The 27163-nt window shown below is 43.1% G+C and overlaps 2 protein-coding genes across 2 annotated transcripts in view; both read right to left on the bottom strand.

The window, feature by feature from the left end:
• tbx15 (T-box transcription factor 15) overlaps positions 1-418 on the bottom strand; it is a 37899-nt gene extending 37481 nt beyond the window's left edge. Inside the window, exon 1 of the mRNA XM_015965835.3 lies at positions 2-418. Coding sequence (XP_015821321.1) covers positions 2-188 — 187 coding nt within the window. The 5' untranslated portion in view covers positions 189-418. The remainder of the gene's footprint in view (position 1) is intronic.
• Positions 419-3327: 2909 nt separating this feature from the next.
• wars2 (tryptophanyl tRNA synthetase 2, mitochondrial) lies at positions 3328-27163 on the bottom strand. Its single transcript, XM_015965836.3, has 6 exons — positions 27031-27163; positions 13533-13793; positions 7918-7998; positions 6803-6885; positions 5454-5572; positions 3328-3983 (listed from the first exon to the last, which is right to left on the bottom strand). Exons 1-6 carry the CDS (start codon positions 27133-27135, stop codon positions 3535-3537), a joined length of 1098 nt encoding a protein of 365 aa, XP_015821322.1. The 5' UTR covers positions 27136-27163; the 3' UTR covers positions 3328-3534.

Genomic DNA, 27163 nt, shown 5'->3' with positions numbered 1-27163 from the left:
CCCGGGTCCATATCCAGACAGTGCGCCGGGTCCTCTCCGTCCGCCGCGAGGCTCTCCATGGACAGCTCCAGCTCCTTCTCCTCCCAGCCGCGGAGCTTCCGCTTCTTGTTGGAGCCGATCAGGGCTTCCACGGAAAACGCGTGGGCTCTAGAGCTCAGAGCTGCGGCTGATCGCCTCCTCTCACTCATTTCTCTCAAATCCACCCGAAGGGGGTTCGGACAAAAACCCACTCCGTCCGTCCAAAGCAGCAGCAGCAAAACAATTCAAAAAAGAAAAAGAAAAAAAATGCGCACACGTCAGTGTTTACAGCAGGACGTCAACTCACCGAGCGTCCAAATAATCCGAACTGGACTAGAAAGGCCGAGCAAACGTTTTGGACCGAGCCATCCTGGCTGCGCGGGGGTTCGGATGTTCCTCTCCGTCCTTCTCTCTGACTCTCTTTTTCTCCTTCTGACCCTCTAACTTCTCCCTGATTGATTCTCACTTCTGGAGGACTTTTTTCTCCAGGCGGAGGGGCGCGGCCCGCCTCGTGCTGTAGGAACCCCTCCGTCCAATCAGAAGGTAGGATACGGAACTGCAGCAAGGGTCCGGTCCAATGGCTGCATAACAGAGGCTGAGTTCTGGATGTCTGAAACCTCAATGAAACAAACACGTCAGATCAGGTTTCTACGTCAGAATCAATAAACCCAGTAAAATGTGAACGCTGTTATGACGTCATCACCCCCGGTTCCGCAGCATCAGTCTTCCTCATTTCTGCTCGAGAGCTTCAGGCAGCAGAACAAGGTTTTGCAGGACAGGTGGGCTCGATCGGAACATTTCTGCTTCACGTCGGCGCCTCCGCTGCTCGGTACCGCACACTCAGTAACGTTTAACCTTCAGTAACGTTTAACCTTCAGTAACGTGGCTGAAAATGTTTTTGAGTGGATTTTATTCGTCTTGCATGGTCCAAAATAGTCCGGGACCAAAAGGTTCTGCTGAAATAAACCAAACGGGTAATTTCTAAACCACCTATTGTTTGTTTAGCAGAAACAGTTTAATGATGTGAAAAAAGCTGCGGAGCAGATCCAGAAACACGCAAAGAGCAGCTTTTATTCTGCGAGCCAGACAGGCGCAATTAAGGCCAGAGCAGGAGAAACGGTAGACAGACAGATAGATAGATATTTGTGTGTGAGTGTGTGTGTGTGTGTTTATCCCTGTAAGAGGAACATCCAGCAGTAAAACCTAAAACCAACTGTTTGCCGCTGAGACCCGCTGCTCTGATTCTCCAGAACCGGGTCACGTTCTTAAATCTTTTTTTTTCTCCTATAGATTCAGTGTGAAATGTTAATGACTTTATAAAAAATATAATTTATCTATTAATTAGCAAACAAACAGAAACACTAACAAATAAATAATATAATAATACAATAATATAATGTAATATAATAAACAAATAAATACATAAATAACGCATCACTGATCAGGAGACGATTCCGTCGCTGAGGCTCAGCCGACAGACTCTCGGTCTGTTTCAGCTGGTTCCGCCTGAGGCCACAGGCTCCGACGGCACGCAGGATACGCGTTAAGAGGTCTTAATAAATCAACCTGAGCTGCTAAAAATAATTGAATGACCAAAGCCCTAAAATGTACCGTAACAATGGTCTTTTTGATTTTTTTTTTGTTGACAAAAGTAAGAATTTAATTAGATTGTGATGTCATTAAACTGATGATCAAATTTGGGAGGGGTCCAATCTATTTTCAAATTAAGAAATAAATAAGATTTATGCCTAAAACGGAATAAATATACGTTTACAGCCAAATATTTACAGATAACTGGATTTAGAAGCAAATGAAAATGAAAGTAATATATAGCAGATGACACAAAGTTTTAAATGACTTCACTCCAAACATTATCCGTGTCAAACCCTCGGGTTCTGGGAATAAAAGAGAATATAATTTTTTTGAAAAACGGCCATTATAGTAAAGTAATTCCACATCTAGATTATGAATGATTTATAATATTTTAGGGCCACGTGCAGGAGGAAGAGTTAGCTCCATAAGAAGTCTGGTTCGGTCAAACTCGGTCCGGTCCGGAAAATAAAACTCTTCCCTTTTCATCCATTTAATCAAAGCAGCGCCTAGCTCAAAGGCACAGCGGAAACTCTGTTTCAACACCTGATTATTGATTACCGTTAAATCTATTTTCCATAAAACACGTTCGCAGATTTATCTAACAGAACTGAATGTTTACGTTTTCTTCTTCGTCGCGGGTTTTCGCGAGAACTCCGTTTAAAGGCTTTTATCTCTGACGCGTGAAACGGGAACAGGCCGCTGATTTACGCCCGCTGCTCCCGACGATGACGTCAGCACGAGAAATATACGATAAAAGAAATGAAATGAGAAATAAAGTCGACATCATAAATAATGGGTCGGAATCCAGATGTGAGGTACTTCCGGAGGAGAAAGCAACATTTTAAACACAAATTAGAGAATAAACGATGAAGGCAAAAATAAATGAGACAAAGTGAAATGAAGAGTAAAATAAATAGAAAATAGAAAAGCAAGAGAGGTAAATTTGGATAAAAGAGTGAAATTAAAGAGACAAAACAAGTTTATTCTCATTATAAATAAAACCACTGATGTGTAGTTTTACAGGGAACCCCTTCAGCTGTTTAAGGAACTTCACACATGTTAATAAAATAAATCCGTTTTATTTCTGGTGCTGAAAAAAACCCCTCAAAAACCAGAGTCTAAGTTAATGACGGTTAACTGCTGAAGGGAAAATAAAACATACAGGTGGGCAAGTTTGGATTATCTTTAAATGTAAAACTGAAAAAATGTGTCCCAACTAAAATAAATAAATAAAACAATTCTTTTTTTATATGTAAACAAACATTTTATTCCACGTGAATAACCAATGCTTCCGGGACAAAATCATTACAGTCCAGCCTTTCAGATTTATTGTTTTGGCGCATCTGAAACGACCAATAAAGCTTTTACAGGCTGGTGAACAACCTGTTTAAAGAAACAGCTCCTGTTCCACAGGACTGATAAGCTAACAGCTAGTCTGAGTGTATGTGGGTTTAGTACCAGGATGATGAGTCAAAGCTAAAGGAAAACGGACAAAATCTCCATTGTTCATACGTTTGAATCAGGTAAGTTGTTTCTGTTGTTTGAACAAATTGTTGACTTGAAAGGTTAAAGTTGAATTAACTCTTATTTTTTTATTAGTTCTCTCCTGGTGGCTCACAGACCAGATGGTAATTACGGTAAAGATCATGTATTTATAACAGACAAAAGTAAATAGAGCAGAAAACTGGGCTGTAAGACCCTGAAGAGTGTGCAGTCTCCTTGTTCCAGTCTCTGGGAAAAACCGGGTTCACCACCAGCTAACGGTTTTCCGTCGAAACCACATCCGCCTCGTTGGGTCGTTTCCACACATTTTCTCTCTGCATGAGTTAGAAACCGTATAAAACCGAGACAGAAACCGTCGCTGGAATAAAACCTCACACTTTAATGAGCTGCTGTACAAACAGGACGTTGTTTTGCCGCCCCTCAGCTGAAGCCCACTCTGTGTCGGACCTCTGCCATCACAGGTGCAGCCAGTTCCCGGGCCCTGCGGTTCCCCAGCTCCAGCAGGTTCTGCAGGTGAGCCCGGTCTGCCCTCAGCCTCTGGAACTCCTCTCTGATGGGCGTCAGCCTCTGGATCACTGCCTCACTCACCAGCGTCTTGTAGGCTCCCGTGTCCAACCCTTTGGCCCGCGACACCGCCTCCTGCACGGTGATGGTCGCCATGGCAGCATGGATGGTCACCAAATTGGACACACCTGGGCGGGTCTCTGGGTCAAAGGTGACCTCAGAGGTAAAGTCTGTGACAGCGCGGCGGATCTTGAGGGCGATGTCATCGGGAGAGTCGGTGATGCTGATGGTCGCCATTGCTTGTGTGTCTGACTTGGACATCTTGGCAGAGGGGTCACGGAGGGACTTGACCTTTCTGGTGGAGCCTGCAAAAGATTCAGAACCAGGATTAAGAGCAAGATTCAGCATGTGTGTGTGTGTGTGTGTGTGTGTACACACGTGGGAGTCTTTGTGTGAGCATATGTGTGTGCATGTGCAAGTGGGTGTGTGTGTGCGCACGTGTTTGAGTCTATGCATGTGCATACGAGTGTGTGACTGAGCTTGGGTATGCGCGAGCGCGTGGGTGTCTTTGATTGTATGTGTGTGCCCATGCGTCCATGTCTGTGTGTGCATGTGTGTGTGCAAGTATGTTTGTGTGTGCGAGTTTGTGCATGTGTGTATGTGCGCGCACGTAGGTGTCTGTGTGTGTGCATGTGTGTGTGTGCCTGTGTGTGTGTGTGAGTGTGTGTGCGTGTGCATGTCTCTGTGCATGCGTGTGTGTGTGTGTGTGTGTGTGTGTGTGAGACCCCGATGTGATGCAGGCGTATCACAGTGTGAAGTGATGAGCCGACTGTGAGAGCTGGGATTTCCTTTCCTGTTTCATCTATCAACAGCATCCTTCCGCCATCTTGCCAGCTCCATATGAGCTGTCCACATGTGTCCTGTTTATCACTCTGGAGACGTCTTCATCTCAGACAAATTAAAAGCCTTTTGAGTGTTTGGTTTGTTCAAAGAGGCGGTGGCTCCTCTGGGCTCTGCTCTGCTGCAGACACGATGAACACACGAGTCATCCTGAGGACACGCTGCTGCTATGATCTGTTCATTATTCTGATAGGAGATCATATTTCTTTAATCAAAGCTCCTCTTCATGCTCCACTGAGTCCGTCTTCAGCTTTTTAGGCCTTATAATCAGGGAGAATCAAGCTGGGATGGTGGGCGGGATCCAGGAACATGCTGGCCACGTGTTTTTAGATCTTGGAAAGTTCACAGAATTCATTTTAAAATGAAACAGCAACAATGAGTTCAGTTTTCTGGTGACCGAGACTTAATATCGGCCTGGTGTTAAAAAAAATCCAATAACATTGGTACAAATATCCTCAGATCAGACGCCACAGCTGCTACGGTTTCAGTCCAAAAACCTCAAACTAATATAAAAAAAGAGGAAAACGCAACAACAGTTGGATAAAAGTCAATAACTATGACATCATTATTATTATTAACGCTTATAACATCAATGATTAAAACATGGAAAGAATACAGTTTTTATTATCAGAACTAAAGAATATTCTAATTAAAATAAATCCACAGAGAAAAGGCAGATGAAGACAATCTAATGAAGGATTTTGTTTTCAGAAACTCACTGAAATAATAACGCTGTTAGATTCTCTCTTTTTGAGCTCAGTAACAAAAATAAGATGTTATAAATTTGGAGTTTTCAAGTAAACTGAAGCATCAAACTCATGAGAAGACCTGAGTTTAAACACCCAGAGGAACCATGCTGGCAGCTAGAGATGAGACTCCAAACGGGAATCTGTGAAGCTACACGTGTGTGTGTGTGTGTGTGTGTGTGTTCTTACTCAGCAGTGCACGAGCTTCAGGAAACACATCTCCATAGTGATAGTTGAAGATACGAGCGAGATCCTGAGCCAGGTCCAGATGCTGGACTTGATCCTCCCCGACAGGGACGTGTGTGGACCTGGAGGACACAAAAAGAGACAGCGTCGCCACCGGAGATGTCTTCAGTGTCTCATCAGGAACCCATTAGGTTCTTTTATTTCTAAAATCCAGATCATCTGTGGTTTGATATTTAACATTAAGTTCCTGTGTGTGTGTGTGTGTGTGTGTGTGTGTGTGAGTGAGTGAGTGAGTGAGTGAGTGTGTGTGTGAGTGTGTGTGTGTGTGTGTGTGTGTGTGTGTGTGAGTGTAAATCATTAATTTGTCCCTTTAAATATTTACATCTGTAACTTCAGGATTTGTGACATGATGAAGTACTTTTTTGTCAAGGTCACAACTCTTGTGTCAAAATGTCTCGGTCCGTTTTAAATCCAGATTTTATTTTGGATCTGATCCCGAACTATTCTCAAAGCTGTCTCCAGATCCAGATCCTCGCCACAACTCTAGAGGGGAAAACCTGTCTCAGTTATGCTGAACAAAATGTCAGCGACGCAACAGCAGCGTCCTGGAGGAGGAGAGGGAATCCATAACCTGCAAACACCTGAAGACATTTTGGAAACTCCTCAGAAAACAACATGAGAACATCTGACATCAGCAACTGGAACACTGCCATTTCTCAACGTGAAATTGAATTAACAGAGGACAACATGGACTCCTTTGAGGGATGATGAGAAAGCTGGTCCTTTCAGTTATTTAGTTCTCATGGTTCATGGATGCAGCTCCACAGGACAAGCCATATCTGACGCCCCGCCCCGGTAGGACAAATAAAAATGTGATTGACCCAAAACACGAAGAGACGTTCTGAAGGACAACCTCAGCAGCAGGTGGAGCTCTTAGGAAGTGACGTATCTGCAGATCTAAGATTAAACACAGACAAAAGTTTGGGATTTCAAAAAGCAGAGAACAGGATGTCTCCAGATGTGTGTTCATCCCAACGACCAGGAGCGTCGCTTCAGCAGGGCTGAGCCCTGATGTCAGGTCAGCGCTTTGGAGAGGAGGGACACGGTAATCACCGGGAAGGAGAAGTAATGATGTTTTACACAACCTCTCTCAGGATAACGAGATCACGAGGCTCTTCACAAGAACAAAACATAAAAAAATCAAATTGTTTTACTCAAAAATGAATAAGAACAAGATTAAACACCAACATCCTAACACACACACACACACACACACACACACACACACACACACACACACACACACACACACACACACACACACACACACACACACACACACACAAACTCACTTGTAGAGGAGGATGTCTGCAGCCTGGAGGACTGGATACGTGTAGAGGCCTACACTGCCCTCGTTCTTCTGTTTGCTCTTCACCTGCAGGAACCATTGGGACAGAAGCACGAGAAGAATGAAGGAGAAGAGGAAGCATGAGGGAGGAGGAGAAAAAGGGAAGAAGCAGAAACAAAAGCAGGCCGAGGGAATGAGATGAGTTTTTGTCTCCTCTCTTATAAAAAGTCACTTTAGGTTTTACGACTCGTCACGGACGAGTTCCTGGGATGATTTCCAGCACGTGTGAGACCAACTCTTCTGTCGGAAAACCCAAAAAGCGTTTCTTATGAAGAGACAGAGAACAATCTGGATCTGGCTCGGAAAACCGACAGCATTCCAAACCTCTGGTGAGTGATGATCCTAAAACTGTGATGCAGGAAAGCCGTACGACGTCTGGCCCGTGTTCATAGCTTATGTTTATTTCATCTGAGCGTCTGGAACGTGTTCATTCAAAAAATCTGGTCTTAATAAACACATCTAACCTGTGTGAGTTTAGGAACGCCCACCAGTAGGCCCAGTAAAGAGCCGACGCCTGCTTCAGGAACACCACCAGTTTCAGCTGCAGTTTAACTTCCTCCCAGTCCATAATCACTCCTGCTTTTGGTTCTGAACCAGATCTTTGTGTTTGAGCTGAATCCTGCAGGAGGAACCCTCCACACGACTACTGATGGATGACCCGTTCTGCCTCCTCCGGCGCTGCCATGTTGTATTTTTGGAACCGTAGTCTGGATGTGTGGCTGGAACTCCCGCCTTGCAAAACGATCAGATGAAACGTAAAGGGAACATGTCTACTGGTGGGTAGAACCTCGGTTCCAAAGTCCTGACTCAACCACACTGACTTATCAGAGATGATGGATTTACTGGAATTTTATCATCGTTCAAGTTCTATTTATGCTGAATCAGCATCACTATGACCAATCCCTCGTTTTATCCTTATAAAGCTGATAATAAAATCAGGCTCAACTGCAAACAATCAGGCACGATTAAAACAGTCGGCACAAACATCAAAGTCTTTAATTAGTCCTGGTTTAGTGAGTCAAACACTACAGGCGTGTGTGTGTGTATGTGTGTGTTAACCTTCCACTGTGGCAGGTGCCGTAGGCGGGGCATGCTGGTCAGGCATCCGAGGATCCAGGAGAGCTCAGAGTGCTCAGACACCTGCAGCATGGAGACATTTAGAGACACAGAAAACAAGAACAGCTGTAAAGTAAAAGCCTCCAACTGCAGTGTTTCCATAAATGCCCTTTATCTACTGTTTTACTCTAATTATTCCCCCAAATCAAACAAAACACAGGAGATGACTGAGAACCAAAAGCTCTTTCTAGAATAGAAATGTGTAATCTGTTTTGGATTATACATCTTTGACTGTTTTAACTTTTAATTCTTGAAAATTACCTGATATTAATATTTCCTAATAGAAAAAACAAGCAGCTTTAATAAATGAATAAAAAAATCAGCAGATAAAAGAAAGAAGTCAACTCCACAGTGACTCCCAGTGAAAAGGAGGGGTATTACAAGTCTGGTACAGGTGCAGCCCAACACACCTGTGTTACCTGTAAGTGTAATTCAGGGGTTTGTTGTGTGTCTTTATGTCAGTAAAATGTGTCAACACACACACACACACACACACACTCACACACACACACACACACACACACACACACACAAACACACGTGCACACACACATACACACACCCACGCACACCCACCCACACACACACACACACACACAGACGCACGCACACACACACGCACACACACACACCCACCCACACACTCACACCCAAGCGCACACACACACCCACGCTCGCACACCCACACACCCACGCGCGCACACACACACACACACACACACACACACACACTGAGTGTGTTTACATGCAGCCAGTAACCCTTTTAAAACCCGAATATTCACAATAAACCGGTTCCGCAGGTCCGTGTAAACACCGCCAAAAACCCGGATATGCTCATAACCGGGTTTTTAAAAACCCGGTTACTACACCTGGGGTAACCCTTTTCTAACCCGAATGTTTGGTCGTGTAAACGCACATCGGGATATCCCCATCAAAGTGTGTGTTCTGCGCATGCTCTGTTCGCAAGGAATCTTGGTCTTTTGAGTAGCGAGACGTCTTGTATGCGCCAGAACACCGGAAGTAAACAACAAGTTGGGAGCAACATGGCGAGTCGCGGCACAGCTCCACACTTTTGGAGTGACGAAGAAACTAAAGCGCAAACAAATGTGGTCGCTATCTCTTCCGAACTGGGAAACATGTTGTTGTATTCACGGATACTGGAATAAGAAGAGCACACACACACCCACGCACACACACACACGCACACCCATGCACCCACACCCACACACACACACACGCAAACGCACACCCACACACACACACACACACACAGAGCATTAGGACTCTAAACAAATGAATTTGAAGCTGAACAACTCAATAAATCCTTCTGAAACAGGGCTGACCAAACTCTTCAAGATTAGGGCCAACATCGTCAACTGTCCTCGTCAAGAATGGGATATTTTTTCATTTAAAAAGTTAAAAAATGAATTTATGGTGATTTTTTTTCAATGTTTACTTTTCTAAATAGTTCAGAAATTGGCATTTTGGTAAAAATCTGATCATATAATTGTTAGAAAATATCAATCTATGTAAACACGCTCCCAGAAATACTAAATTCATCATTTTATAAATGTAATTGAGGGCCACACAAAATCCCTCCGAGTGCCACAAATGGCCCCCGGGCCACGCTTTGGATGTGCCTGTTCTAAAAGAACGATCACCCCCGGGCGCTCTTATTTTGTTACAAAAACGTTATTTTTTATTATAAACATCTTCTTCAACTTATTCCTGTTTTAAATCCCATTTACTACAAAACTTTTGTTTATTCTCCTCAGTTCAACATGTGATTTTAGTTTATTATTACAAATTTTATGTCCCTGTCGGCTGAGAGGCTAAATAAAACCGTTTGTTAATCTTCACTGAACAAATGTTATCTGTAAACTGCAGCTTGTATCCACACAAACACAATCTTTATTAGGATTTTATTTGCTGAGGTGGAGCTAAACGGACCGTTCGGCTTCCTTCGGTGGCGAACCTGAAAACGAGAAACGGATGTGGAAGATGTGTTTTAATGCAGACGAAAGCAGATCTGTGCGAGCCAGTTAAACGGTTTCCCGTGCCTCCTGGTGTCTGAAGAGTGTCAGACATCAGAACATGAAGCAGGACCTCGGGCTAACATGTGGGGCGTTCATTAATCACCACAGACGGACACATGTTGATGACAGCGCTGATGGAGGATGAGATGGAGAGAAGAAGAGCAGTAAATCGGTGAAGTTTAAAGATGAGGGAGGAGGATTCGCTCAGCTTAGGGACTGTATCACAACCGCACATACAGCCAGATCCTCTAAGATGTGTCTCTGTTTGCAAACCTAATCACCATTTTAAGAATGAATTCATTTTTATTATTATTATTAAAAATGACTCCTCATTGAGTTCCTGCATTTGTTTCTACTTTAAGCACACAGAAACAATGTTGTGATGCAGCTCAGTGTGTGTGTGTGTGTGTGTGTGTGTGTGTGTGTGTATGGCCTGTGTGCTATATGAAGGATTAACATCAAAAAATGATTTGGATAAAAATATTTTACAGCAGAAAATGTCCTCATTTTATAAAACATCTGAGAGCATCGCCATGGTGACCCCCCCCCCCCCCCCCCGAAAGCCACGCAAGCCATCATTGAGGGAATAATAATCTCTAAATGGTTCTAATATTTTTACCAGATTTATTAAAACATGACATAAATTATTTGTGTATCTCCTGCTGCATAAAATCATCCACTGGTCATCACAATTTATCTCTTTCATCGTTTCATTTCTTGTTTCAGCATCATTTGCTTAGTTCCTTATTTTTATTCCATTGCTTTTTATTTTATTTTTTATTTGTTTTTTACCATTTCACTTTTTTATTATCACTAATTTGGTTCCTTGGTTTAATCCAAACATTTTCATTGCATTGAGTTTTCTTTCCCCTCCATCATTCCCTTTTTGATATTTATTTATTTCCCACGTCGTTTTATTAATGGTCTTTGTTTTACGTTTCATTTTTCATGCCCTTGATGAACAAACAATGTGAACATAAATTATTGATAATAATAATAACAATAATAATAATAATAATAATAACAATAATAATAATAATAATAATAAATATATGGGGTGTCATCAGGACTAACGTGTGATGTTTAAATCTGAAATCTGCTTTAATCTCTAAAACTCTAGCAGGACATGAACCACAGAAGCACCATTTCTTACTGCAGCTTGTGATATTTATGCTTCATGCATCTTTGGTCATTATGGTGATCAAACTAGCTGTTAGCTCATCAGTCCTTTAAGCCGAGTCCCTACAGAAGTCCATTTTTAATGAGAAAGAAGACAATTGTCATGTCAACATGGCTAAATGTCTCCTTAATAGGGTAGTTCTATAGTTTTAGAAAACTCGCATCAGGCATGAATCCATGACTCAGCAGATCCACAATCCCCCCGACTCCAGCTGGTCACTGGCTCTGCTCACTTTTTCAATAAAGTTGAGTATTTTCTTTGGTCCCCGTCATATTTTTACATGTGGAGTTGGTGTGTTCAGCACGGGGGTCGCCTCGCTTCCAAGTTATGTGGCATGAAGCTAACTGGGAATAAAAATAGGCCTGTGTGTGTGTGTGTGTGTGTGTGTGTGTGTGTGTGTGTGTGTGTGTGTGTGTGTGTGTGTGTGTGTGTGTGTGTGTGTGTGTGTGTGTGTGTGTGTGTGTGTGTGTGTGTGTGTGTGTGTGTGTGTGTGTGTGTGAGCTGGGAGGGGGCGCTAAAGAAACACAGATGGACTGAACTTAACTCAAACTCTCACACACACATGTGCGCGCACACACTCCAAGACCCAAGCTTGTAGAAAACGAAAACACACATCCAGCGTCGGGGGAAAACAGAGCAGCTGTTCGGACCGTTCTAAAATCTGAGTTTAGTTCTGCAAACGTAGAGACTGTTGTTGTCCTCCCCAGCTCCTTCAGGTGGCCAGAGCAGGGTTTAACTGGGATTCCTGCAGCTCCACGGTGGTGATTAGAATCAGCAGCAGGAAATAAATACTAAGCATCAGTATAAACAAATTTAAATATCGTAGGATGTTTGTTTCTTCCGACCCTAATTCATACAAACAAGTCCCATGCTATCCCTTTCATAACAAATACCTTCATCTGGGATGCAGATTGGTTTGAGAGAGCAGCTTTTACTTTTATCTTTAAAGGGGCATTATGGAAGTTTGACAGCCAAAACATGTATAGAAATAATAAATGTCTTCATACATTCTCCTGCAATGCCCTGGTCCTGTAGAATGAGCCCTGGCATTTTTACTGTGATTGCCTGTTTTTCTGTAAAATCACAGAAAAAGAGAGCTGCTCGGGTCGAGCAGGCTGCTTCATGCACGTTCACGCTCAGGCATAGCCCGTAGCATTTGCTATCAGTAGCTTTAGCAGCAGAGAGAGAGTGCCAACTCAGCGACGTTGTCGCTGTTCCTAACGCTTAGTGATGAACCTATATTTCTGAGGACCCTTAGCTACTTTCTGTAGAACTTTCTTCTAGATATTTCCTTCAAATTAGCAACAAAATAGCCATTTTCGCTCCGAACTGTTCTTTGGTTTGACGTTTTTTCAGCTGTCATGAAGGATATAAAAGTTACAAATACTATGAATGTTACTAGAGCGTAGCTCACCTTGTAAGAAGTCTGACTCTCATGCAGAAGACCTGGGTTTGATTCTGGATGTGAACATAGTTCATTTAGAGTTTCTTTTTTACATTAATGGTATAATTTTTTTTACAGTAAGATGCCCAAATTTTTATTTGAGACTCGCAGAACGGCATTGAATTCACAGATAAAAAAGATGTGGGTTCAACTTTCATTTTGGAACAATTTTTCAAGCAAGGGAAGGGAATGATCTGAGCATGCAGGAGGACTGACCCATCATAAACCTTTGTCGGCTGTGCTGAAGAGAAAGGTACAGAACCAAATTATTTTATTAATTAGCTGCACGTTCTCCTGTCCTCTGTCCTCCGGGCCACACACACACACACACACACACACACACACACACACACACACACACCAACACACACACACACACACACACACACAGGACTGTCTCAGCTGTTATTTTCGTGTGCACGTACAGCATGCGCGCCTCGTGCACGAGCCTACTATTGAAGCTGCCGTTACGCTTTTGGCCTGAGGGGGCAATCACGAGCATAAAAATTCAAAACTCAGTAAAGTCCCTTTAAATGTAATTTCATTGTAAATGAAACAGCTGAAAAGCAGCATAAGTACCTTTTTTCTGGTATTTTATGTAGCCACTTTAGTGTTTTATTAACATTGGCTAAAATATTTCAACCTGAAAATTATAAAACTATCGATCTTTCCTTTTTTTCACGTTAATAAAATTTGAATCCACAAATCCCTGCATAATTTCATAAATGACATCCATGGGGTTAGAGGTCATGTGCAAACATAGCATGTTGCTCACTTCTGATACCAGTAGCGTGGAAATAAGGCTGAAAACAAAACAATAGGATTACGGTCTTTACTTATTAGCAGCAGGGGGTAAGGATGAACTCATGTCGGCCATGTTGGTCCACCTCTGACCCACCTGAGACTGCTGGAAGAGGATCGCCCTTTCTGGGTCGACGCCACAGGCCAGCAGGCTGGCTGCCATGTCCAGGATGTTGTTCCTGAGCAGAGCCGGGTCCTTGGGCTGCGTGATGGAGTGCAGGTCCACTATGCTGTACAGCACCGACGAGTACTGGTTCTGCAGGGACACCCAGTTCTCCAGGGCGCCCAAGTAGTTCCCTAGATGCGGTACTCCAGTGGGCTGGATACCTGAGAACACGCGACCACTTCCAGGAGGAGTCTGGGAAAAAAGAGGAGACATCCCGATATAGGATGAGTTCTGATTTTTAATGTGTTTGTAGGGATGATGGATGCCACAGTGTCAGAATCAGACAACAGCCAACCTGCACCAAGACAGGAGGGCCACTTAAGGTGTGATGATGTCGCCCAGATGGGAGGTGTCCATGCTTATGAAGCTGCCGGGCTTCATCTCAAACCGTCTCATTGGCTGTGATGACATATTAAAAACAGTTCAGCGCTGTGTTGTGCCTGAACGAAGGGTCTAAAGTACAGATTTCTCCTGTTGAAGCTCCTCCCCTCAGACCCCTGGGATCTGTGGGTTATCACCTCAGATCTGACTGCTGATCATGTGTTCCCCCGCTGCAGTCTTCAAGGTTATCATAACTAATCACTAAAACCTGAAGCTTTCACAGGAAATCCTGCTTGGTCGCCGCTGAGAAGCTGCTTATCTTGACAGCTTGCTGAGCTACATCACATCCAATCGGACTGAAGGGCAGATTCAGCACAGCATCTGTGATCAGATAACAGCTGCTTTCTCCCCGGAGCGGCCCAGGGATCCACATCTCCTGAAGGCTGTCCTCCGGAGCCTGGAGGGATCAAGTAACAACGGCTCTGAGTCCGAGCACAGCGTGGCCGACAACATCCCCACCTACCGGCCTGCAGGAGCGGCTCTGCTCCAGCAGACAGAGGCGGGCAGGAAGGAACTGGGTGCTTATGTCATTACCAAGGGGGTAATTGCACTGGAGTGCCACTGATGCTGAGAGCCTCTTAAGAGGTGTCAGGATTGACTTGGGTGTGGACGAGGCCGAGCCTGGCTCATGTGTGTTCTCACCTCAAGCTGACACGCCTAACGCATGTTCCCCCTCTGCCTGGGGCCCCTGGGGAGGCCATTAGCCATGCAGACATGGTAATGGTGTCAATTGAACCAATTGAGTGTCAAATAAGAGTCAGCGCCATGACTAACTGGCCACTGGGCAATTACAGCCTATCACACATTATGCTGCTTACCCAGACACCTCCGTGTTACTTTTGGCCAGAAGGAGGTGTCTTCAGACGCTTAAACGCGGCCCCTGCAGCTGTCGGCGGAAACGGGAGTTTACACAGGAGGTAAATCAGCAACGGCATGTTGACAGAGCAGACGGGAAATGTTGTAAAGCTATTAAATGTTGTAATGAATCCTGCACAGAAAGGCCAGCAGTAAGAAATATTCAGTAGACTGTTCTCACACGCAAAATACTTTTAATGTTGTGTTGTGAAAATAAAGCAATCTGCTGTTAATCCATTAACTTCACTGACAAAGCCTACAAATAAAGACAAGTTTCAGGCTTTTACTAAAGCTTTGATTATTTTTATTTATTTATTTGAAGCTCGGCTCTGGATAAGCAGAATAAAAGGATGGATGGATGGATATTTCAGCTTAGATAAGTTTAGCTTTTTACATACCAGCAGGTAAAGCCCAGTTTCCTACAGCTCATTGGAGCGGGGCTGTTAGTGACTATCTGGAGAAGAAATAAATGTCTAATGTGTCGATAGGAAACGTGCTGAAAGGGTAAAACACATTCATCAGATATTTTAAATGTGGCCAGATCACATGAGACCAAGGCACAAACTCCCCCTATCAAAGTGAAGCCAACGTGGAAGTGAAGAACCCTGCAGTTCCCCCCTCGTCCACTAGGGGCTGATTCCCATTGACTCCCATGTTAAAAATGCCAACTTCACAGCAGAAAAAAACATGCCATCATGACAACTCTGAGGGAGGTGAATTTCCACATAAGCCATTTGTTTAGATGTAATTCAAGTTTTAAAAATTATGAATCCTTCGAGCCAGGTGTCAGATGCTCCGCCAGTGCTAGCAGCATTCCTCTCCCGCTTGCTCCAGGAAAGGCCTCACGTTAAAAGAGTTACAGCCTCAAAGGCAGAGGGTAGCAGTCACTCAACTGCTGTTTTCGGGCTAAAAGCATCAGTTAGCTTCGGTTAGCTTATAGCTGCATTGTCTCGAGCTTCTTGTGTGCTAAACATCTGCCCACATCCTCACAGCCCCGCTCTTAGCTACATTTTTGTATTTTTCCAGAGTGAGGAGACGTGACATGGCCAAGATTGTGGTGATGGGAACCACCCACTGGGCTTCAATTAGGGCTCAACGATAATTTGCATATACAATTAAATGCAATGTGACAAAATGAGATTTTCTAAACGCAAAGGCTGAGATTTGACTGGCAGCAAGTGGTTAGCACAATGCTAATATACATGGAAAAACCCATAGGGACGCTAATGCTAATATCGCCAATTACATTCTTACAAATTACGAATTAGGAACGTGCCAAATGATTACATTTGGAGTCTAATAAAACGTTTAAACTGCCATTAATCAAATAAGTACAGGCAGATGTTGGCAAAAGGAGATCTGAGGCACTCAGGAGGTACAAAAATAAAAGCCTTTATTAGTACATGGCTTAAATTGTTAAAAACATCAATGCCGCCTGGTGGATTCTCCAAGTTCTTATGGATTTTAGGGAGCATGTAGAAGGAAGGAATTCTTGGGTGCTCATTCAGTAGAAAGTCATGTTCTTTTTGTGAGATCCATTGTTCATTTTTAGCGTGTAAAAGCATCTCCTTAAGTTCAGTCTTTATTTGCTCTGTTGTAGTCAAGTCAAGTACTACGGAAGCTCTGCATGGACAAAAACTAAACACAAAAGACCAATAAATGGGACACACTTCTTTCCTGCTAATACATTTTCACAGGTGATGCTAATACCTATGCCAAGGGATGCGCTCCTGGTTGCAAAGCATCGCACCTTCAAATACAACCTTTTGTCTTTACTTGCCAGTGTTTTTCTCTTCAAGGCATTCGAGGAGTACAGACGCTTCTCTCTTTCACTCCTTTATCTTTTTTCCCAAGGCTCTTTGTCCTGTCTGCCCACAGAGCGCTTCTCTGCATTTCTTCTGAAAAACTCTATTTTTTACTAACCATGGATTTGATAAACTAGTCATTCAATGCGATCGATAAGATATTTTCAACAATGAGAACGGAACAGGGGGCTCCCACATGTCCACAAGGGACACACCCGGTGGGGTATATTTTGGATTCCTGGAAGGAGTGGAAGATCATATGCCTCTCCCAGCTGTCCACTGAGGACATCGAAGACGTGTGGATATTCGGCCTGATGATCACTGGATTTCTCCTGATTGGATTGGGAGGATATCTGGTTTTCTGGAAAGTTGGGAAGACGGAAGCGATTGGAGGGCGACCCGCACCCACGGAAAGCACCGTCTGTGTGGAGACCTCACAGACTGGGACGTTACTCGAGGTGAATCGTAAGCTGGACAATGTTCTAGCTGCGATACCGGTATTAGTGCGCAAAATGGATGTCATCTCGGAGAGACTCACCGGACGGTATGGACAGGTTTAAAAACCCAAAATTGGCTTCACTGAAGGACTGGAAATGATCAGTTTAAAGACTGAAGGCTGAGAGGAAAATTATCTCAGGCTGACCCAAACAAATTGTTGTTATCTGAATCTGATGCCCGGGTAGCCTTGAGCGGCAAGCAACTAAAACCCCCACGAAGAAATGCAGACAGATGCTGTGAAAACCCAACCTTTTTTTCCCTCCACCTGAACCAATCCTCATGTAACCCTCTTATCTCTATTAAGGTAGCGCAACTCAGGTTGCGAATGACCACAGTCACCAGTTCTTGTCATGTGTCTTGCCCATGTATGACTGATCTCTGAATTGTGTGTACTGAAACTCTAATTTCCCTCTGGGATTAATAAAGTACTGATTGATTGATGTACACAAATAAACTTGTAGATATGATATGTAGATAAAGATACATACATTTGTTTATATTCAGTACAAGTTACATACATTTTTTTTTTGCTCCCGTCAGTTGAAAAATATGAGAAAAGCCTCTTGAGAAAATAATCGTGAATTAAATCGCAATTAGATTACTTTCCAGAATTGTTCAGCCCTACCTTCAATTCACCTTTTCAGAAACCTACGGGTGGCGGCACTGAGGATTTGTCCATCTTAGATATACAGTCAATGTGTGAGACATAATAGCGTTGTTCTTTGGTTGTTAAAAAGTTTTTAGAGGGGGTGGGGCTTCATGCATATAGTGGAACCAGATACAAGGAGATGCTCTGGCTGGCTAAAACATCCTGAATTATCTTAATTCTAATGAAACATAAGGTAATCTGATTACAGCTCTGGTTAACAATGCCGTTTAACTGTCTTTGTTGCATGAACACCTGCCGATGAGATGACAGACACAACACTGGCTGTCCCCTCCTCATATCTGACCCTGACAGGAGCGGCCTAATCACACATCACTAATGCAAAGGCGACGAAAGCCTTCCTCGTCCAGGTCAGCCATGTGCTGGATGCATTATGCACCATGTGCGTGTGCCATTGACACCAACAGCTAGAAGGTTACATACACTAAAAGGCCATGTTTTCACACTCGCTGCACCTTTCCGGGAATATGTGTTCATCGGTCGGTGTGTGTGGTAACATCCATGGGGATAGAGGTCATGTGCAAACATAGACATACGTCCACACGTGTCGTAGTCTCAGCCTACATCAACATTAGTGAAGCTGTGAAGGTGTCTGTTCATAAGAGTTTGACAGCTCACATCGTGGAGCGGCTTCAGTGGAAACTATGAGACCAGAAGAGCACGATGGAGATTTAATGGAACGAAAGAGAAAGGTCTGCGCTCTTTTTCCCTTTAATCCAGAGAAAGTCGGATCCAGGATGCATGGAAATGTTTTTCTTTGCTTCATAACTGAAGGAATGTAGAAACTGACGTGTTCTATTGTTTGTGACATGGTTTCACTTCGTGATTCAGACAGAAGAGCACATCTGAGACAATAAATTACCTTTACAGTTTTAACTGAGGAATATACTGAGATAAAACAGGGAAATGTCTTCAAACATGTGTAAAAGAACTGAATGAGAGCATCTACAACACAACAAAACCATGTTTATTGGTGCTAAAGCAAAGATTTTAATCCTAAAGTCTCTAAGCATATTATCTAACACAGATCTGGTTAAGTCTGAGTTTTTCTCCCAATGTCTGCTCCGAGTTGTTTCTCAGGACTAATCCATCACATCATGGCGGCCTACCGACACCTCACCAGGGAGCCGAGGCGAGGTCGGGACCATCCCCGTCTCTTCACCAAACCTTTTTCAACACGTCGCTGAACCTCCTCTGGGAGCATCGCCGCCTGATTGGCTGTGATTTACCAGCAGCTCTTAGCTCCAGGTCTGAGGGCGTCTGCAGAGCACCGAGAGCGGCCCACGGATGGAGGACGCTCCCGCTCCATGCCTCACACATAAGAGTCAGTGTTCCTCCTCCTCCCTGGGCATCCCATTAGCACCAGCGCTACCCTGAAACACGCTGGAACAACCCAGCTCCTGCCTCAGTATCTTTATTCATCTGCCGCTGGCTCACACTGGGACCCGTTAAAGCCGGCAACCAGCAGAGCCGCTCTGCTACCAAGCAGGAAACGGGCCGTACTGTATTACCCTTTCTTATCCCTGAATGCATGTGTGTATTAAGTTGGTGCTGACACACACCACAGCTTGAAACAAAGTGTGTTTGACCACAAAGAAAACACTGATGCAAACACAGAAGCTTAGGAGATAGTGCTGGATGATCAGAGCTGTGGAAGAGAATAACGTGTCACTCTAGTTAGCACAGACTTCTCTTTTTTTCCACTGAGGGGAGCGTGTTGGAGGGGCGGCGAAATGGAAGGCCCAGAAGGAGCGCTTGATTCAATCTGCGGTTGACATGTGAGACAGGTGAGATTGATGAGGTTCCTCTGAGCTTCACACTGTGCAGAGAGCGGGGGTACAGGAACAGAACACTGCAGTGTGGCAGGACAGGGCTCGGGGCCCGCTCGCGCCGTGGGGTCCCTGGGCTGATTAATGGGACTGGAGGCCCTTCAAAAACAGCCCTCCCCGCAGACTGGGCCTGACAGTCCTCCAAAAATAACCTGGCAGGGGTGGCAGCCCCGGCCTCCAAGCCTAACAGGCTGCAGCTTCGGGGGGGGGGGTCTTTCAAAGCAGGAAACTGTTATCTGCCTCATTAGAAACTTACATTAAATAACTTCTCTGGTCTGTGGGAAGTGACTCATTAATTTTGTTCCAATGCCAGTTTTTATATCACCTGGTGATTTATTATGCTCTACTTTTGCTAAAATAAGTTCACAGCAGTGAAGGATGATTTTCTATCTATCAGACAGGAAAATTATTTATTATTCAGGATGTAGCCTCAAGTCAGCCAATGAAAATACAAATATTACCATTCACAACTTTCATTTTAACTCCCACAAAAGCTTTGAAACCAATGAGGACACTCCAAACCTTTATATTAGAGTATTACAAAGTCTTTATTTGGACCCCGGAGTACTCTAAAGGTGAAAAAGAGCAATTTTTTATTGATGCATTAATGTAATCCATGCTTACTGATAATTAAGTCTAAAGCCTGATTTATACGTCTCTGTCATCTCCACATGCGACGTTTTGCCTTCAGACTTCTCCGTCACCCGGGGAGTGTTGCAAAGCTATTCCCCACTGGGACATTAGAGGGCACAGTGCTTTTCTGTGGTATCATGCCAGTATTACACTCGTGTCCGGTATTTATTATTGCGTTTATGTATTTCAGATTCTTTTTAACATGGAAGAATCTGTCCCTCATTCTCCTCCACCTCCAAACCCACATTTCCTGTCATTTCTATTCACGGATAAAATGTTCGCCGAGAATCTTTGTATCCTTCAGTCACGGGTGAAGAAACGTTCATATTTTCGAACTTCTTCCCACGACGCATTCTTCATTCTGTTCCGTATTTGCCGCAAAATTTCTTTTTACTTTTTGACGGGGCAATCGTGGTGCTGTTGACGAATTTAAAGGAAGTGGAGTACTGACCAATCACAACCTCGCAATCTCCGACAATTTCAACAGACAGTTAAAAATTTGGGCATGTCTCTGTCATCATCTGAGAGCCTGATTAAAGGTGCATGAAGCAAGAATGACATCCTGTGGTCAAATGTGGGTACTGCAGTCCATGTATCAAAACAATTGAGTCCGCTCTGTTGCCAGCTACGCATCAGAACCAGAAGATTAGATAACAACTCACACACAGTAAGTTCCTAAGTAGATAAATGTATTTCACAGTAGTATCGAGAATTAACTTAAAAAATTTTTTAGAGTCACCCGTTTTTTTCTAACTAGCATTGTGAACTAGTTAGCATTGTTAACTCAATGTTAGCGTCTAGCCTTTTTTTTTTTTTTTACCACATATTAGAGTAAAACAAAAGGATGCTGTGTCTCCTTAGGAGTATAAGAAATAACTTCTGGGTCGCACCTGTTTACTGGCTAAGATTCTGTCCACGACGCTGTTTTCTGTCGTATTGAGTACAATTACAAATGCCGGCGCAGATTTGGCAACCTGGAAGTATGGAAACAAGACAAATTGTATTAATGTAGATTAATACAATTTGTCCCTAACCCTATCAACATTAGACTGTTTTTGATTATTTTACTATAAAACTCTTAATTAATGCGCCTTTAACGAATTAGCGCTGAATGTTAAATGTTCTCTAGGAACCATTTTGGACTTTTAAATTATAATACAACAGTTGGATTTGGCTTTTAGAAACTTCATTATTTTTTTATTTCTAAGAAAATGTGTTTGATTTTCATAAGAATATTGAAAAAATAAAGTAAAAATGTGAAATTATTTTTTTAGCACAATTATCACAACATCCAAAGGTAACATCAGCCTGCTTTTGTAACGTCCCCCAGGTCTTTAGTGGTAGGAAGCAACTGACTGACATAAGAGCTAATAATACCTGAAGAAACGCAGAAAAAGTCCCACCAGAGCAGAAACCGGCACAGCATTGTAAATTTATCAGTATGTAATTATGGCGTGGCTCAGGGAAAACCTCCCCCACCTCCGCCTCCTAAGAGCACAGTCTGACGCTCAGTTTCAGAGCTGGTTTGTTTCAATTAAATGTCACATGATCAGGAGAAAGCTCTGGATCAAGAAGACAACTCAACTACGGGAGGACTACCCAGACACCGCTGTGGCTGCGGTTCCACGGCCCGGCTCTGCGAGATGAATTAGAAGGACTGAGGAGACATATGGGAGTGTTTTAAGAGATGGGTAGAAGCATCAGAGCCAGGGCTCTGGCTGGAGAAGGATCATGACAGACCTAATCACTCAGAAGGGACTGCTGAGAATTAACCGGCCCTTCTGACAGCTGAAAATAAATAGGGCAGTTAATGAACATCCTCAAAGTGGAGGCCATGTTTCTTCACTCTCGCTGACCTCTCCCATGTGGTGCGCGGGCGCTCTAATGGCTTTAGCTGACACCTGAGAAACTGACTTTGAGGTTGAGGGAAAAGAAGGGAGCAAATTAGAAGTCACTTCCTCTTTCCTGTAGTCCTGAGCTGACATGACTGATATCAGCCAATAAGAGGCTGTCTGGGTGGGAGCTGCAGCAGATGTGAAAACATCCCTCACCATGGCTTTAGGTAGGATCCCTTAGGAGTAAGTAACACATATCTGCTCAAAATAAACAGATTAGGGGTGAATTTAGTTATTTTAGGACAGCAAAGCATCAGATTTCTGTTACAAGGATCAGCATGAACTAAAGCGACGACTAAACAACAAACTGCTGATTTTGTTCTACAATCTGAGTAAATAAAACATGGAGCATTTACTCCATCATACCTCTGACTTTAGTCACCATGCAGAAAAATAAAACACATGCAGACCGACATTAGACCTGGGCGATAAATCGATTTAATGAATTAATTCTAATTTTTTGTTGCAGGCAATTAAAAAAAAAGTTTATCGAATTTTTATGTAATGGCGCCTTTTTGGCCCCCTGGAGCTTCCGTAGCGTTAGTTTCACGTAACCGTGACAACAACGTCACAGCGCGCACTCGAAACAGCAACAGCAAGCGACTCCATGGCCACCGGTGAGAGCGGGAAGTTTGTTCCTAAGAAAGGAATGAAATCCTCGGTTGTTTGGAGCTGGTTTGGGTTTGCTGCGACGGACGTGGAGCGTGGCTCTTTTATTCCAAGAGGGTGTTCATGTATTCATTATTCATCTCAGAAATGAAGGTTACTTTTGTCTTGCTTGTGATTAAATAAAAAAAAAATGGCTTTAAGGTGCCTTCCATTTGTACTTATTGCTATTCTTAATAATTGAGGGGGAGAGAGAATCGGGAAAAAAAATCGTAAATCGAATTTCAAAACATTTAATCGTAGATTTTGTCTTTAGACCGTATTGCCCAGCCCTAATGTTACTGACGATAATGAGACACTGCTGTGATGCTTTCAGAGCTCCTCCATTCTTCATGGTTCACACCTCCTAACGGTCTACAGACAGGCCAGCAGTGAACACACATACCATAATACAGCTCATACAGCAGCAGGGTTCTGGGCTGATTCCCCTCTAAAACACCAAAATCATCTCCCAAATCCACTAAGGAGGCCTTAACCTCACACAGAAACCAGGGATTAGCAAGGTCAATAAAAATAGCATCACATTAACGAAAACATGTTAGCCACAACCAACAAATTCCACCATTTCTTTCCTCTGAGAAAAGGTTTTACGTGCAGCTTAACATTGTTTAGTTTTTTTTTTTTAGTTCAGCATCAGTTTATGGTTTCCTCTGTTTCCCAGAGTGCATTTCCTCCTGGGTGGGGAGTTAGCTTTCATCTGTCTTTCTCTCACAGCCTCTGGGAAACTAAAACCAAAGCTGACAGGTACTGCAGCGGTTTTATGAAGGCAGATGTCACAAATACTAGAACCTGCAGAGACTCTGCTGATGTGCCATAAATATGTTTACGAACATCAATGTTCAGATTTTCACCAGACCAGCAGACTTGTGGAGACGGTAACCAGTAATAACTTAAACCTACATTTCTCTTTACTGCTGATGTAACATGAGACCGTCCCCTACAGAGGAACCAAAACGTCCCCTACAGAGGAACCAAAACGTCCCCTACAGAGGAACCAAGTCTCCTTTTTTATTTCAAGCTTTGAAAATACTGAAGGCACTAAACTACTTTGTTCACTCTAAATAACTGTTACACCGGGGGAGTTGGAGTCTGAAACCTGCAAAATACAAACATAAACAAACTGAGGGTTGAAGCTCCAAATCTAAATAACTGGAATAAGTCATGTTAGCCGTCTTATCACCCACTATCAGGTGAATAGACTTGCTACAGCGTTTGAGCTTCCATCAACCACCGGAACCAAACCATTCCAAGATGGCCGTCATGACTACAGATACTCACTAAACACATAAATGACAAAAACTACATCAATGCTAACATGTCACAGAAGATGTGACACATACAGAGCTGCAGGGATTCTCAAAGTTAATGACTCTAAAAAGTGAAGGAAACCGCAAGCTAGTGATTGTTCAGGATGCCACGTCCTGTAAAGTCATCTATAGGGAGCCTAAAGCCTGATCCATGCTTCTCCGTCAGCTCCACAAGGGACAGACACGCACGGATTGACGGAAGCGGTTTGCTCTCATACTTTTCCGTCTCCTGGGGAGCGTAGCCAAGCAATTCCCCGGCAGGACAACAGAGGGCGTAGCACTGTTCTGTGGTATCCTGTCATGTATCCGGTTCAAGATAGTGCGTTTATATTGTGGGGTTTTTTTTTTTTTGGTAAATAAGAGACTTTTTAACACAGACATATTTGTCTCTCATCCTCCTCTACCTCTTCATGCGCTCGCTACCTCCAAACCCACGTTTCCTGTCATTTCCGTCCACAAATAAAACGCTTGCGTATCTTTTCACTCCTCCAGTCCCGGGGAATTAAACGTTCATGTTTTTAGAGTTTTTTCGCGAGGTATTCTTCAAGCTTCTCCGTGTCTGCCGCTAGTTATCCTCAGCTCTCTTTATGTTTTTGAGGGCGCAATGGCGGCACTGTAGACAACAGCGGCGTCCTGACCAATCACAAGCTTGCGTTGTCCGTCTCGACTGACGGATGTTTAGAAAAGAGAGCTCGACTCCGTCCGTCCTTGCGGAGCTCTCCGGCAGGCACGCATGGAGGTTGCGTGTCTCCGCACTGATGGAGAAGCATGAATCAGGCTTTAGTCTCCTCCCTCTCCGGTCGGCTCACGGGTCCCCGGAAAAATGAAAAAACGAAAGCAAGTCAACGGGGCTAAAAAACACTATTTTCTAATACGCTTTGCCTGGCTTACGCCCTGGATCACACATATGTTGTACTGCAATTTAAATGAGAAGTAATGATGGGTGTTTCGACCACGCCAGTCATGTACTTTGAGAGTTATCAGCTTGTAAAAGTTCGTAATTAGCATGACTACACACCAGAAATCGGCATGTTGCATATGTGACATCACCACATAATCTCCTCTCCCAAAATTAGCTGCTACTTACCAAAAGACCAGATTTATGGAGGTTCTTTCCTCCTGTGGGAAGTTTGCTGAACTTACAGCCTTTTCCCTCAGTTTTCTCCGTGTCTGGTTCGATGACGTCACTTTCGTGAAGAGCATTTGTAGTCCTAGACTTATTTTCGCACAAAACCTAAAATAGCATTTCCACCTGTTCAAAAATAAGTGCGTTCTTGGTATAAAATGTGTCTTTAAAATTCAAGGACATCATATGTGAAATCCATGGTATATAACAAGCGGAATTCGAAAAAAGCCTTTTTATCCCCATTGACTTGGATTCATTTTTTCGTTCTTCCGGGGACCCGTGGTCCGGAAGTAGATGGGCGTGACTTAGGCTCCCTGTTGCACCACTATGACCATTGCCCTGTTAAAAAGTAAAAAGATTTTTTGCGGCAGACCCAGTGCAGATTGAAGAACGCATAGCAGAAAAGTCTAAAAATGTGAATGTTTATTCACTCGTGACTGAAGGAGTACAAAATATGGAGCAAACGTTTTATTCATGAACGGAAATGCCGGGAAACTTGGGTTTAAATGTGTGGAGGAGAATGAAGGGAAAATGTGTCCGTGTTATAAAGTCTCTGAAATATAAACACATTAGTAAATATACCATCATGGACCGGATACATGAGTGTTATAGTGACAGGGTACACTGAAAAGTGCTTTGCCCTCTGTTGACCTGGTGGGGAATTGCTTTGCAACACTCCCCAGATGACAGAAAAGCATGCACACACACGCGCGTGCGCGCAAACATACGCACACACACATAATATGTATTCAGCTTTTCATCAATATTTATATTTTTTATTAATATTCTATATAAAAATGTAATTTATTTATATTATATGTAAAACTAAATGAATGAATCGATGGATTATGGATGGATGGATGGATAGTGCCATACAATATGTCTCAAACTTATATTAGTTTTCATTTGCAACTATTATTTTTTAGCTTTTACATCAGCCATAGTTAAAATATGGCATACCTTACTGTAGGTACCATTGCTCTACAGGTGCTGGTCATAAAAATAGAATATCATGATAAAGTTGATGTATTTCAGTAATTCTATTCAAAAAGGAAAACGTGTATATTAGATAAATTCATTACACACAGACTGATATAGTTCAGATGTTTTTCTTTTAATTTTGATTATAACTGAGAACTAATGAAGATAACAAATTCTACATCTCAGAAAAAATCTACTTTGTCACAATATTCTAATTTAATAACCGGCACCTGTACTGATTACAAGAAAACACAATAGAGAACATAAAAATTTGTTTCCTATGAATCAGTAAATTCCATCACTTCATGAAATATATTTTCTACTGAAGCTTTTCAGACAAAGCTGCATTTTTCTGTTGCAACACAGCACCTGTTTATTCTGATTCATGATGACAGGAGTGATGCTACAGGCGACAGAGCACAAGCCCTGCTCATTCATTTGTTACTGAACTAAACAAATCTAACTAAACTAAGTCAAAAAGCCGCTGGAGGAAATAATTCCTCCCATTCTTACAGGACTAACGGGCTTCCGTACTTCCTTTTGCCGTGCCAAATCTATTAAATGCACCAGAAACACTTTATGCAGTTACATCATTTTGACAGAGTTTTCTCCTTAGATAGATTCAAACCGCTATTCTAAGCGTCTGAGAAAGTAGACAGAATATAAATCGCTTAATATGACATTTATATTAACGAGTTCGGTCCGCTTCGAACACGAGAGCGTGAAAACACGAATAAACACAAGATATAAAAACAGGTTTTCTTCTTATTTCTCCACAGCTCGTACCTGGTTTTTCGGAGACATCGCAGCGCAAAATGACCTTTTCCAGTAGTTAGACTTCGGAAGGAAACTAAACAGAAACTTCAGATTATTCCGACAGGGCAGCGCCATATTGGTTTGGCTAGACTCCCACTACGGT

The sequence above is a fragment of the Nothobranchius furzeri genome, chromosome 14 (assembly GCF_043380555.1).
Source record: "Nothobranchius furzeri strain GRZ-AD chromosome 14, NfurGRZ-RIMD1, whole genome shotgun sequence".
NCBI classification, from domain to species: Eukaryota; Metazoa; Chordata; class Actinopteri; order Cyprinodontiformes; family Nothobranchiidae; genus Nothobranchius; species Nothobranchius furzeri.
This window is presented reverse-complemented; position numbering and strand designations above follow the sequence as displayed.